At 34.3% G+C, this 14,631-nt stretch overlaps 1 protein-coding gene across 1 annotated transcript in view; it reads right to left on the reverse strand.

Annotated features, from left to right (window-relative positions):
- Cdc73 (cell division cycle 73) overlaps positions 1-14,631 on the reverse strand; it is a 120,123-nt gene that overhangs the window by 77,656 nt on the left and 27,836 nt on the right. Inside the window, exons 8-10 of the mRNA XM_041648886.1 lie at positions 13,201-13,299; positions 11,229-11,307; positions 8,853-8,917 (exon numbers count right to left, since the gene is read on the reverse strand). Coding sequence (XP_041504820.1) covers positions 8,853-8,917; positions 11,229-11,307; positions 13,201-13,299 — 243 coding nt within the window. The remainder of the gene's footprint in view (positions 1-8,852; positions 8,918-11,228; positions 11,308-13,200; positions 13,300-14,631) is intronic.

The following is a 14,631-nucleotide window of genomic DNA, read 5'->3' on the forward strand; positions in this document are numbered from 1 at the left end:
AGATGCTCAGGAATGAGTCATGGTCCTCCATAAAAGCATCAAGCATTAACGCCCAAACCATTCCTCTAGCCTCTAGATTAATTTTAAAGTGTATGTTATACATGTTATTGACATCTCTTAAAGATGATATTGAGTAAATAAAATCAATTAGTGAATTTGATTATACAAATTTCTTACCAAAAGGAACAAGTGGATTTTTAATAAAACTCTGTAAGATACATACACTAAATGATATTATAAAACTTGTATGTGCATTAAAATTCTCTGGTATATCTGTACTTATGCTCTGCTCCAGTTCATCTCCTTTAAGTACCTTACCACTTAAATGCTGATTATGTTGACAAAATATGCAATAATATATCTAATCATAAACTCTCTATCACAAAGAAAGTATTCATATAATAAGGTAATAATATCCATTCGCCAAATGTCTTCACTCTAAATACTAGTCAAGTAGAAAGAGAACAGGCTATTCTATTCAGAACAGAAAATTTACATGCATGATAAAACAAATTATGCCAAAACTAAAATTGAATCCCATTCTACTATCAAACAGCCTGAGGACAATACAATTCAAGGTATTCATTTATAGATTTGAACCTCACAACAAAACCGAAGAAAGTCACACCCCTTTTCACATTTTAAAAAAAACAAACAAAACAAGTAAAAAGCTAATGCCTAATTTGCTGCAACAAATAGGCTGGTAAGTCATACTAGAAAGTTCTTTCCTATCTAGACATGATTCAAATCTAAGCCAATAACACAATATTTAAAAAAAAAAAAGCAAGGCCAAAACAAGTGTTTTTTTTTTTAAAAAAAAAAAAGGAAATAAATCCATAAAGAAGTTGTTGTTATTTAAAAACTTGAGACAAAACTGCTATGCAAAGGCTTGTTCTGAATAAAAAAAAAATACCATGCATTAGACTTAGCAATGGCTTCTTAAAGCAATTTGTAAAATTTCAAGTCTAATTTTAAAATTTATGTATAAAATATAGCATGTTAATTATGGGCTATTCATGTAGCACTTAGGAAATATATAAGATTAACTTTCAAAAGATTAAGAGATATATTGGAGGTTGGAAGAATTTCTCAGCAGCAAAGATCCTGTGCTGCTCTCATGGAGGACCTGGGTTTGTTTCCCAGCACCTACATGGTGGTTCACAAGCATCTTGAAATATATGTTGTAAAAATTACTTTCAAGGGTAATATCCACAAGTAGTATAGTACATACCAGTCTAAAAATATAGTCATAAAATCTTGTGACGTGGAGGTAATTTCTATAACATATTCAAATCCTATAGTTTCTTTTTCAAAGGAAAAGAAATCAATATAAATAAAATCTCTTCCCATACATGTGTCTTGACAGGTGAATAGTAAAAAGCAACCTGAGTTATGCATTTACATGAAAACTTTCTTGCAATTAGCTTCTCTCAAAAGCTAAAAATGGGGCTGGAGAGATGGCTCAGTGGTTAAGAGCATTGCCTGCTCTTCCAAAGGTCCTGAGTTCAATTCCCAGCAACCACATGGTGGCTCACAACCATCTGTAATAAGGTCTGGTGCCCTCTTCTGGCCTGGAGACATACACGCAGACAGAATATGTATACATAATAAATAAATTTAAAAAAAATTTAAAAAAAAAAAGCTAAAAATGTCTGCTACAGCATAAGCATACACAATGATAACAAAAATACCTAATGGATTTGAAAGAAAATGGTTTCTCTTAAAATTTAAACAGACTACTCTTGATAACACTGAATGAAAAATTTATCATTGAGCAAGTAATATTAAATGCATCAACAAAGCTATAACAAACATATGTAAGTCAAACTGGGAATATATACATACATATTTTTTATTTTATATATGTATATATAACAGTCTAAGTCAATGAGGAAAGATACAACTTATTGACTCCTCTTTTGTGCTCAACATTTCCACCTTAGCATAAACAGGACAACAGTTTCTTAAATGCTTACAATGTAAATTCTACTATCTTTACTGCCAAATAAAAACAGAATTTAGTGGCTCAAAGCTAGAACTGACTGCAAAGCCATATTTTTTAAGTGCTCCCAAGTACTTGGCTTCTCCTTAGGAACCTGGCACCTGCTTTATTTTAGATCAGGAACTTAAAACCAACTGGGGCTTGGGGGTTAACATCTACTGACTAATGAGTGAGGCATCTCAAAGAAACAAAATAGCCATAGCTCAGACTACTGTGAAAATCCACATATGAGCGGATAATACCATAAAAGAAACTTAATATATAGATGACACTCTTAAAATAAGAAGTAAAAGTTGAAGTTACAACAGATTCCTAATATATTTGAGGCAAATTTTAGATCAACAAAAAGAATTATGAGGTGCTGGAGAGATGGGTCAGCAGTTAAGAGCACTGACTGCTCTTCCAAAGGACCTGGGTTCAATTCCAAGCACCCACATGGCAGCTTGCAACTGTCTGTAACTCCAGGATCCAACACTCTAACACAGACATAACAATAAAATGAACATAAACAATAAAACAAAATTAAAATAAATTTTAAAACATAGATCTACTAGGAAAACAGATGTTAAAAAAGAATAATGCTAGACGTAGATCAACAAGATATAGGCATTTAAGAACATCAGGCCACATCTAGCTCAGAGAAGAAACTCTGCTACAATCACTAAACAACTCAATCTTTCAAATCTTTCTGTTTTCCATGTTCTCCCGTTCATCATAGAGTTTTTATTCTAACTTTTTGTTTACGATTCCCAATTTGTGTTTTCTTGCTTTTCTCGCACCTACTCAAAGTTCAGGTCCATTTTCAAGCATTAACTCCTCAATATACACACTTGCTACAATAATAATTTCATATTCAAGTTACTCACTAACTCTTCTCCAAAAGACCATAAATCAAGCCTACACTATAGTATGTCTGGTTTTGTTCATCTCTGTTGTCTCTGTATCCACCAGATGATATGATATACAGGAAGCATCCAAAAGATTATTTGTGGGAGGGAGGGAGGGAGGGAGGGAGGGAGGGAAGCTTCCTAGGTCAGGCAGCCCAAAAGGAATAAATCTTTGAGCACCTATTCCACCTTGGCTGGTCTGAGATCTAGACAGACTCAAAGTCAAAACATTAATGCTAGTATAGTACTACCAGAACACTGTAAGCAAAAGAGAACAAATTAGTCAATGAAGAACAATGTGCAGAATTTTATAAAAATGTAGGGAAGTTATAATGTATAACTTCTTTTAAGAATTATAACCTGGATGAAATAGAAATTTTATATTATCCTAAATAACAAAAGTAATGGTGATATTCTTATACCTCCATTTTGTATGTGCTATCTGAAAAATGGTTCACCATAGAAGATTTAAGAACTACTTATTATAGCTATTGGACTTAATCCAAGTGAACATTTAAAGAAAAGCTTTCAAATTTGTACAATTTCTTTCCTCAAATATGAAGACAGTGCCTGCTGAGATGCTTGCATGCCTTTAATCTTAGCACTAGGAAGGCAAAGACATGGTCTTTGTGAGGTTAAGGACAACCTGATCTACATTATCAAGTTCCAGGACAGTCAGGGCTATGGAAAAATATCCTTTCTCAAAACAAACAAAAATGAAAGAAATAGTTGCTGGAGTTTATAAACTTTCTACATGATCTTAAGTAGGCTAGACTAGAGAAAAGTTAAGTGGTACTTAATGAAATCATAAAATCCCTATGAATAACAAGAATCAACTCCAAGAACATCTTCCCTCTCCAGAGAAAAAGGTTCCTTGCCATACCCCAACTAAAAATAAATAAACAAACAAATAAAGCAAAAAACCTTTACCATATCCTACTTACTATATAACAAAAAGCATTTCCAAGTAATACTTTCTTTCTGTTTTTTAGGATGGTAGTGGAGAGAGTTTCACACTCTGGCTGGCCTAGAACTAGATAGACAGGCTGATCTCAAGTTTACAGCGATCCTCCTGTTTCTGCATCCCAAGCATTCAGAATATTGATGCACAGCACTACATACACTCAAATGACATTTTCTTAATCTGTGATGATCCATTAACAAATTATATATACTACAAAAACATATGAAACATAACTAAAATGGCTTTTAAATTTAAACTTCATATACTCTCACTATTACTACTAAACCAAAACACTAATATATGAACTATATGAAGAATTTTCTTCAATAAGTTTCTACTTCCAACCCATAACTTTAAGCTAGTTTTATTTAAATAAATTCTGTGTAATATTAGTTCTTTCTAAGAATATTCCCATCATAAGTGAGTAAAGAGAAAACCACCAATGAAGTCTCTTTTCTTCAATAACCGCATGTTAAAAAACATTCACATTCCTCTATCACAGAAACTATTTGATATAAGGTTTCTTAGAACATTAAAAAATGCTGGGGACAGTTTTGAGAGATGGCTCAGTGGTTAAGATCACTGGATGCTCTTCCAGAGGACACATGTTCGATTCCCAGCACCCACATAGCAGCTCACATATGTCTGTAGCTCCAGTTACAAGACTTATCAATCCAATAGCCTCGGATAACCTCTATGGACAAAGACACACAATATCTAGATTAGATTAGATTAGATTAGATCAGATCGATCAATAGATCCATAGATAATAGAATTTTTTAAAAAAGAAAGAATGAATCTTGGGAACTTATCTTGAAGCAAAATTCCATCTAAGATAAGTTCTGAAAACAATTATGCTCCTTGGGACTCTGGAACCATTAAATGTCAAACATATTCCTTAGCTATCTAAGTCAAAGTTTAAACAGAAGCTAGGTGAAGCAATGTGTACCTGAACCCCATATATGTCGAGGAAAAGACAGATGGAGTTCCCCTCACATAAAATAAAAGGCTAGGTGATCTACGAAGTGAGATCCCTTTAGGCACATGGCTCATGCCTTTAATCCCAGCACTCATAAAGCAGAGGCAGGTGAATAATTTATGAGTTTGAGGTTACCCTGGTCCATATACCAAATCCTAAGCCAAACAAGGCTACATAGTGAAATTTTGTTTTTAAAAAGTGATACCAAGATACAATAAAAATAAATAAAGTGAGATTCCTCACCTCAAGAAAAGAAAAGGTTAGCTGAATTCTCTACACAGATTTGGGTATTAAAGGTGTTAAGAAAGAAAGTTCAAGTGCATCTGTAACATGAAGGGGCCTGCTTGTTGGGGTTTCGGTCTTGCTCGGTATCCCACAGCCGGCAAGCCCCCAAGAAAATCACACAGAGATCTCCATAAGTTATAAAATTGATTGGCCCATTAGCTCAGTCTTCTTATTAGATCTTGTAGCTTATATTAACCCATTATTCTTATCTACGTTAGCTACATAGCTCGGTACCTTTCTCAGCCAGGCAGATTACATCTTGCTTCTTCCATGGTCTGGGCAGGACTGAGGAGAGAGCTTCCTGCTTCCCAGAATATGCCTGTTCTCATCGCCCCACCTCTACTTCCTGTCTGGTTGACCCGCCTATACTTCCGGCCTGGCTAATCAGCATTTATTTAAGACATGATTAACACAATACAGACAATAAGTGCAGGTCCCCAGAGTCCTTGGATCTTCTGAACCAGGAAGTACATGCTTTTGTGTCCAACGAGCTTCTGTAAATTGTTTGTTGTGAGTTGTGTTAGGAACCAACTTGGCTCCTTGGGAAGAGCTGCAAGTGTTCTTAACCACTGAATCATCTCTCTCACTCCTTAATATTTTAGATATTTATTATCGAACACTTGCAGGACTTTTAGTCATACAAGTTTCAGTAACTTAGACTTAGGAACTGACCAGTAAAACACAACACATATAGTAAAACACCTAACACATACAGAAAAAAATAAATTGTATAAAAATTATTAATGTACTGATCTATTCATGTATCAAGAAGATTCTATTCTGATACTGAAGTTAAAAATTACAAAGATTGGGGCTGGAGAGATGGCTCAGAGGTTAAGAGCATTGCCTGCTCTTCCAAAGGTCCTGAGTTCAATTCCCAACAACCACATGGTGGCTCACAACCATCTGTAATGGGGTCTGGTGCCCTCTTCTGGCCTTCAGGCATATACACAGACAGAATATTGTATACATAATAAATAAATATTTTTTTTGGAATAAATAAATATTTTAAAAAATTACAAAGATTAATTCTAATGCACATAAACCCTAATTTTGGGAACTATGTGAACTAGGCACATTAAAAATTTTAAGAACATTGGCAACTATGAATTATACATATAAAAGCAGGGAAATCACTTGTGAGCAACAAAAGCTTTTACATTAATATACATTTGCCTGTCTTGATAGTACAAGAGAAATTTTCTGAAGAGTAGAATGAGGTAAGAAGCTGTTGCAGCTCACAAATGATAATTTCAAAACAAAAGAGAAGGCCTTTAATCCCAGCACTCAGGAGGCAGAGGCAAGCGGATCTCTGTGAGTTCGAGACCAGTCTGGTCTACAGAGCTAGTTCCAGGACAGGCTCTAAAAAGCCACAGAGAAACCCTGTCTCTAAAAAACCAAAAAAACAAAAACAAAACAAAACATAAGAGAAGGGAAAAATTCTAAGGATAAGTTTGAGGAATAACTAAAAATAAACTTATCTAAAAAACATTCCTTGTCTATGTATTTTAATTCAAGCAAATAATCAGCATATGAAAAGTAGCAGTTCTGGTTACTGAAGTAATGAAATTAGACAGACATCTGACCACGTTTAGTTTTTTTGTTGCGTTCCTAAGCAATCCTTTTTTATGATTATTTTATTGTGTTTAAATGCCTACAGCATAAATTTATTTAAATTCATATTTTATATTTAGAAGCTCATATTAAAAAACAAATTCCATGGCACTCAGAGCCATGAGTAAGAAAAAACCTTTAACAAAAAAACCTAATTTTTAATGGTTACCTAAGAGTAACTTCAGTTCCCTGGCAATTTACTTTGGAAATTAGCAACAAACACTGTGTCCAAGAAACATCAACTAACTGAATCACACAGAAATTTAATTCAAACCAAGCATGGTGGCATATGCTTTTAGTGGTACAAGCACTAGGGAGGCAAAGCTAGGTGGATTTCTGTTCAAGGTCAGCCTGATCTACATAGTGAGTTTCAGAACAACTAAAGCCACAAAGTTGAGACCCTGTCTTTTAAAAATATAAACATAAACAAAGAACAAAATAATCAATTTCAGTTAAACCTTACCACAATTAATTAAATTCTAAAATCAGAAACAACCAAACAAATGACATAAGATATCTGATCTTTTACCACTTTTGCTCTTGCTCACTAAACTGGAAAACACTGGCCTTCTTATCACTGTCTACTGAGTCCATTTTTAACCCTGTTGTTCCTTTGGGGAATGCTCTTCTGGCAGGACTTTGACCTCAGAGAGAGGCCTCTTTGACTACCTTCAGAAGCGGTTACACCTGTAGTATTCAGGGTCAAAGACATAACACAAGTGCTCAATAAATACTTGCTGAATGAATCTGTAAGCCTACAGACAATTTCAAAGACACAAAAACAAATCGGCCATTTAAAGACATATTAGCAAAATACTTGATAGAGTATCAATTTGAAATTTAAAAAACCAAAACTTCATAGATTTATGGCGAATTCTAAGTATAAAATTAAACCTGAACTCAGAAATCACAACAAATATATTATCATGTCATCTGAGGTGTGTAAATATCTGATGACCCACAAGCAAAGACAAAAGCAACAGTCTTAGGTCTTAAGTATATAGCCGATGCATACGCATAGTATTTTAAAGTATAAGATGCATGCATCAAAACATACAAATGCAAAATAGAATTAAAAGTATACCTTACCTACATCATAAAATACTGTCATTTGCTACACAACAATGAAAAGTGTTAAACAGAAAGAAGTTAGTCAGGCTATTTCTGGCCAGGCTATTTTAGTTATGGAATAGCTTTAAAAAAATAAAATTAGAGAGCCTACTCAGGAAATGGAGAAAAAAAGATTCCTGGACCCCAGAACTTCTAAGTCCAATTTTAAAACAACATGGCAAAAGCAAGAAAGAGAGCTTGGGGGCCAAGAGCAAGAAAGGCGAAAGAGGGAAGAAAGGCAGGAAGGGAGGGGTAAGGGAGGGAAGGAGAGAGGAACAAACAGAGAAGGGAAGGGAAAGAAAAGAAGGGGATAAAACAAATGAGCTAACTGAAAATCTTTGAACCAAAGACTTATATTCATGAATATATAAATATTTGGTTCCAATAAGTGTCTGTAAAAGTACTCCATCAAAGCCTGGCAGTGGTGGGGCATGCCTTTAATCCCAGCACTCGGGAGGCAGAGGCAGGCGGATCTCTGTGAGTTCAAGGCCAGCCTGGTCTACAAGAGCTAGTTCCAGGACAGGAACCAAAAGCTACGGAGAAACCCTGTCTCAAAAAAAAAAAAAAAGTACTCCATCAACTATTACACTCTGTTTACTCATTTAACTGATCTGAAGACAGATCCCATGCCACTGAGCAGTCTCAGCAACGGCTCTATCACTGAACAGATCCAGTCCCATTCTTATTTTTCCAAAGACAATTACATTTGAAAGAACAAAAGATATTCGACCAAAAAGGGGGGGGGGGGGGTCCCATATGACCTTCAACTCAATGGCTTTAAACATCCCAAGTTTCAAACTAGTCAAGACACTTATAAATTCAAAATCTGATCAGAAAAAAAAAAAGGGAAAACACTCATGAATCAAATAATATCACACAGACCTATCAGTACTACAACGGTCACTAAAAAATAAATGTTTCAATTAGAAAATGGTAGAGAATAAAAATTTACCATCTGCTACTCACATAAAACACCTGGAACAAATAACCTCTGCAGTCATAAAAACTTACCGTTACAGATTTCAGTGTCATGCCATGGTATGTGCCCATAGTATCAATCTTAAAGCCTTCCGTTTCTGCAAAGAAAAGAACTTACTATGATTTATGTATTTCTTTACACACAGAAAAAAATTTCAACCATAATTTACATTACACCTAACAATTCAACATTGTAATAAGGCCTTACTTAAATATACTATACACAGTTTTATCACATATCCTAAAAATTAAAAACTTTTGAGACACTAGTTGCAAAATTTATTCAATAAATGACAAAGCATTGACTTCATAGAATTTGATTAAGATTATTTTTCAAATTTAATTTGAAAACCACACTAAAGAAAGAGCTAAAAAGAAGAATCAACATTAGCTACTTATACAAAAGACCCAGGTTCAATTCCCAGCACACAATCCTCCTACAACTGCATTTAACTTCAGTTTCGGGGAATCTGATACCCTCTTCTGGCGTTATGGACACCAGGGACATGTGTGGTACATAGACATACACATAGGCAAAATATCCATATGCATAAAAATGAAATAGAGCTTAAATCACACTAAATAAAAAGCTTTTAAGCCCTTTATTTTTAGTAACTACTAAATGATTGTATCTATAAAAGCATGTAAAATAGAAAGTTCATAAATTATACCAAGTTTTGTTCTGAAGTTTAATGTAAGGGACAAATTATACATTAATTAGAAAATGGTGGTATAAACAATGAGTTGCAGGACATAAATGCAACATGCTCGCTCTCGCTCTCTGTTAAAAGTAAACATTTAATTCTATACATACATGGCAATTTATTTCACATTTTTGTTTTGGTTCTTTCTATGGTCACTCAACTAACGGTCATCAATTTGGAACTTTGACAGTATTTTTCCAGAGGAAGAATGATATAAACATTCTATATATTATTAAAACAAAACATGCACTGTTTAAATTTCACCTAGGTTATATAACTACCAAAGAAATATTTTTAATTAAAAAATTCATATAGCATGTTCTAGTCTTCTTGGGAAAGATCACATTGCAAATATTTTACAGACTACAGACCAAATACCTTTGTATCAACTCTAAGATTTTGTAGCTGTGGAGCAGAAACAAGATGTGTAATATGTGTATACATGGTCCTTAAAGGATTAGATTTGCTATGAATTGCTTTATTTAATCATTCCATAAGAAAACAGCAGTGAATTAAAAATTGGATTACTATCTTTGTGTGGCACCTATTCACCATGTGCCTTTCTCTGGTAAATGAAGTCAGTACATATAATTCACTCATCAAAGCAATACAGCCTTTTTAAAAATTACCTTGAGACTTCGGATTATACAGGGAAAAAAGTAAACATTAAACTTTCAGTATTTCTATCTCCTGTCTTCATAAGTGAAATCAAAATAAATGAAATTTTCAAGAAAAACTGGTGGTAGTCTCACCTCACTAATAAAGAAACGGTTCAGAATTGCATTAGGTAGACTGTCAAGGGAGCTGTAACAAAATTTGCTCTCACACTTGCTCCAACTCTATGCTTCCCCTACCTCTTAATATACACATTCATAGTTTGGGAAACAATTCAACACACAACATTCCCCATTCCAAAATTGTTATAACCACAACAACCATCAATAATAGCAAACATTTGTGGGTAGTTTATTACATTATCAGACATTATTCTAGGAACTTCATCTTCTGTACCAAGTGTATACCCAAAGCAACCCTATGAAATAAGTTACCAGTACTATTTAATATTTAATTATAGATATGAGGTAAGAGAGAATAGAGTTGAAATAACAATTAAATCCACACAAAAATTAACTGAAACACAAGTCATCTGGATGCAGAATCAAAGTTACCAACAAGAGGTTAACCAATTTTGTTGTGTAGAGTCCAAATACTCTTTTCATGTGTTGTAGGCTGTATGCCCTCTCAAAACTACCTAAAAGAACTGTGAGAGCTAAACAGCTATAGATCATATATGACTGAGTAAATCTAAACAGCTGTAGATCACACATGAATGAGTAAATCTAAACAGCTATAGATCACACATGAATGAGTAAATCTAAACAGCTGTAGATCACATATGAATGAGTAAATCTAAACAGCTGTAGATCACATATGACTGAGTAAATCTAAACAGCTGTAGATCACATATGACTGAGTAAATCTAAACAGCTGTAGATCACATATGAATGAGTAAATCTGGCTGTGTTTAAACTACAACAACAATAACAAAAGCTTTATTACAAAAGGAGGTGATTGAACTAGACAGATCTGGACTACAGAGGTTACTTAAGAATCCTTATTCTTAAATATCAAACTACACTGCCACTCAAGCTCAGCACAACAATGATGGGACAAACATAAAGGATAAGCCTTTGCTGATCCATACCTTCTTTGCCTTTGAATCTCTCCTGGTCATATCTGTTGTAGGCCGCTGGGATAGGCTGCTTTGTACGCAAAGTAGGATCCTAAAACAAAACAGAGATGCAAGTCAATATTATTAAATATTACTTACTTAACACTCGTAAAGCCTGATACAGACACATATAAAATAAGTGTTATTACCAACATGAGCCAAAAGACAGAACAAGGTAAGAAGACTACTTGGAATTTGATGAGTAGGATTCACTTTCAATATTATTTGCTATAAAAAATGACAAATAAAGAACAAACAATTTCAAATGTACTTATACCAAAACTGCAGATGATATGGTAAGCAGAGATACTCAAATTACTTAAATGACTGTAAAATAATACTCTCTACAATGATAATCGGAACAGAGTTGAGTTCCAGGAGGGCTACACAAAGTTCTGTTGCAAAAAACCAAAAGTAAAAAGATGTTCAATAAACACTTAAAAACGTATACTCTAAAAGCAATAGATGTAGTTTTTTAAAACTTAAAAAAAGCAACTTTCTAATTATGTATAAATTAATTCAAATATTCCTTACTAAACTCATAGTCTATAATAACCTAAAAACACCTTAAAGGTACTTGGGAAAAATCATACCTATTTATATATTCTTCATTCTGTTACAATAGGATTACACTCAAACATTACAAAAGAAAAGTTATCAAAGACTATAGCTACTATAGATCATACATATGATCTATATGATCAAATGCCAAACATAAAAATTTCAACGGTTTTAATGACTGTAAAATACACCATAGAATACTCACATTTACAAAGACCATGGTTTATTGTTTTTAAGGCTTCACATTCTTCCCACCAATTACTATGACAGGTGTCTGATTTGTTATTATAAGCATCCTATGCTTTAACATCACAGCACTTACTATACTTCATTTCATAGATTTAGGTTTAATTTACTACAATATGAACTCAAAACAGGACAGAGACTATGACATTGTATTCTTTTATCCCTGGATGCTCAGAACACTGCATAGCAACTAGATGCTATTTGTGGTAAGCCAACTAAAAGTATCTGTCTAAATATTATCAACAACTCAGGGGGCTGGAGAGATGGCTCAGAACAGAGGTCCTGAGTTCAATTCCCAGCAACCACATGATGGCTCACAACCATCTGTAATGAGATCTGGTTCCCTCTTCTGACCTGCAGATGTAAATGCAGACAGAACACTGCATACATAATAAATAGATAAATCTTAAAAAAAAAAAAAGCTTGGTATTTGTAAAAATTAAGTATCAATAATTCCATGCATAAATAAAATTACTTTCAAGGCTATGTTTAGTACTCTACCAATGTTTTTCCAAATTCTACAAAAAAAGTGAAATCAATTTGAGTTATATTTTTTGTCTTTCTTGAATCTTGAGAACAGGTAATGGATTTACAGCAAACTAGAGGGTATTTTCTAATTTAAATGGAGACGATAAAGCATGCATAAATTTAGGGTTTGGAGGATCCTAAGCAATACCTGAAACAGTGAGGCAGTCAACTTAGCAGAGGAGCTAAGGCTGAGGTCCAACCAATGGGCCATATGGCAGATGACAAGGGAAAATAAATATACCAATATAAAATGGTCACCAAAGATTTCAAACAAGTCCAAAATGGAAGGTAGTGATTTAGATTTTTAATAATAGTTAACAATTTTCTCAAGCAATAAATAGACCAGCTACAGTTAACCTACAAATTAACTTAGAAGGCTTTTCCTAATTAACCCCTTTTCGGACTCTCATCCAGGTATACATCAATAATGACCCAAAATTACTGCTGAGTTAACTTTTAAAACTAGAGAGGGTCTTTATAGCCTTAAAGTATGCTAAAGTAGCAAGTTTATACCCTACTGTTGTAAAATGTTTAAGATGTCAAAATTACAAGATAAAATACAATATAAACATCACTTTCTTAAAACAACATAAGCAGAAAAGATTCTTACCACAGGGGCTGTATTTGGAGCAGGCCGCTGTTCAGGGGCACGCCCTTCTTCTCTTGCTTTTACAGATTGAAGAATTGCAAAAATGTTCTTGGAAAAATTCTAAAACATAAATAAATTCTAATTAAACTCAATGTACATGTGCAAAAGCAGTAGTTTTTCCATTAAGCGATTTATATTGAAACTTTCTTTCTAATAATGTTTCCTATTTACAAGGTACAATAATTGCTTTGGTTTGGAAGTGATTGGTCTCCCGAGGATTGCTATGTGAGATAAGTGCTCCTAAATGTAGGATGTAGAGGTAGAGGGGACTTTAAAAGGTGAGGCCCAGTGAGGAACAATTAGCTATCTGAGCACTGGTACCAAAAGGGGTTGATAGTGGTCTTGAGGCATTACCACGTCACAAAACGTGACTGTCCAAACTTCAATTTTCAGTCTCCAGATCTTGAGCTAAATATCTTCCCTTCCCTCACCCCTAATGTTAGGCTCTCACATAGTCACGCAAGTGTTCTATACTAGCTATGTCCTAGCTCTAACCTCCTATGAAGCTCTTACCTTGTGTATTTCACTGAGGTAATAGAAAACAAGCTACTGTAATTATACATAAAAATAAACGCCAACTACCCTGAGTCTGGTTATTACAAATACTTAAATAGACCAATTATATACAATTTTTTATTATTCTGCATCTACTCGAACATAGGAAACCAAGAAAAGTAACCATTTAAATGTAACAGATTTCTATGAAAGAGGACTACTAAATCCTCAAAGTGCAATAACCCCTGTGCTACATCTAGATTGCCAAAGACTTCCTCAGATGCCCAAAGGTTACAGATACTTGTAGGAGTCGCTGTACATTTTTTAAATCTGAAAAGACGGGAAGTAATCATATATCAGCTGTTCCATTAATACCCAACACAGCCAACAAGGTGATTACTCTTTCCTTCATGAAATAAGCTTCCTCAGTCCTGACACATTATTCTCTGATGACTTTTTTACCTAATGACTAACAGTATCCCCCAGTGACTAATAATACTTTTGGCTTCTTTCCCCCTCTACCAATCATTCAATGGTTTAAAGAATATATGTGCATCTATTATGAGCTAAATACCTTAACTAAATCCATTGATGATCAACAATCACATGGTTCCTGCTCTCATGTACTTCAAATGTAATACAATTCTCTTCTCTAGAAAATGAAGCATTCTGGAGCCACCAAAGTAGCTCAACAGGTAAAGCACCTGTAACAAAAGCCTATCTCCCAGAGTTCCATCCTTAGAAACCATGTAAAGGTAGAAGAAAGAGAATCAACTCCACAATATTACCCTTTAACTTCCCCATTTTCATGATAGGAAACGCAAACACACATACAGACGCACACGCAGGCACACACGCGCGCACACACACGCACACACACACACACGCGCGCGCACA

The sequence above is a fragment of the Microtus oregoni genome, unplaced genomic scaffold (assembly GCF_018167655.1).
Source record: "Microtus oregoni isolate MIOR12 unplaced genomic scaffold, Mior012 000003F_ref0000135, whole genome shotgun sequence".
Classification (NCBI taxonomy): domain Eukaryota; kingdom Metazoa; phylum Chordata; class Mammalia; order Rodentia; family Cricetidae; genus Microtus; species Microtus oregoni.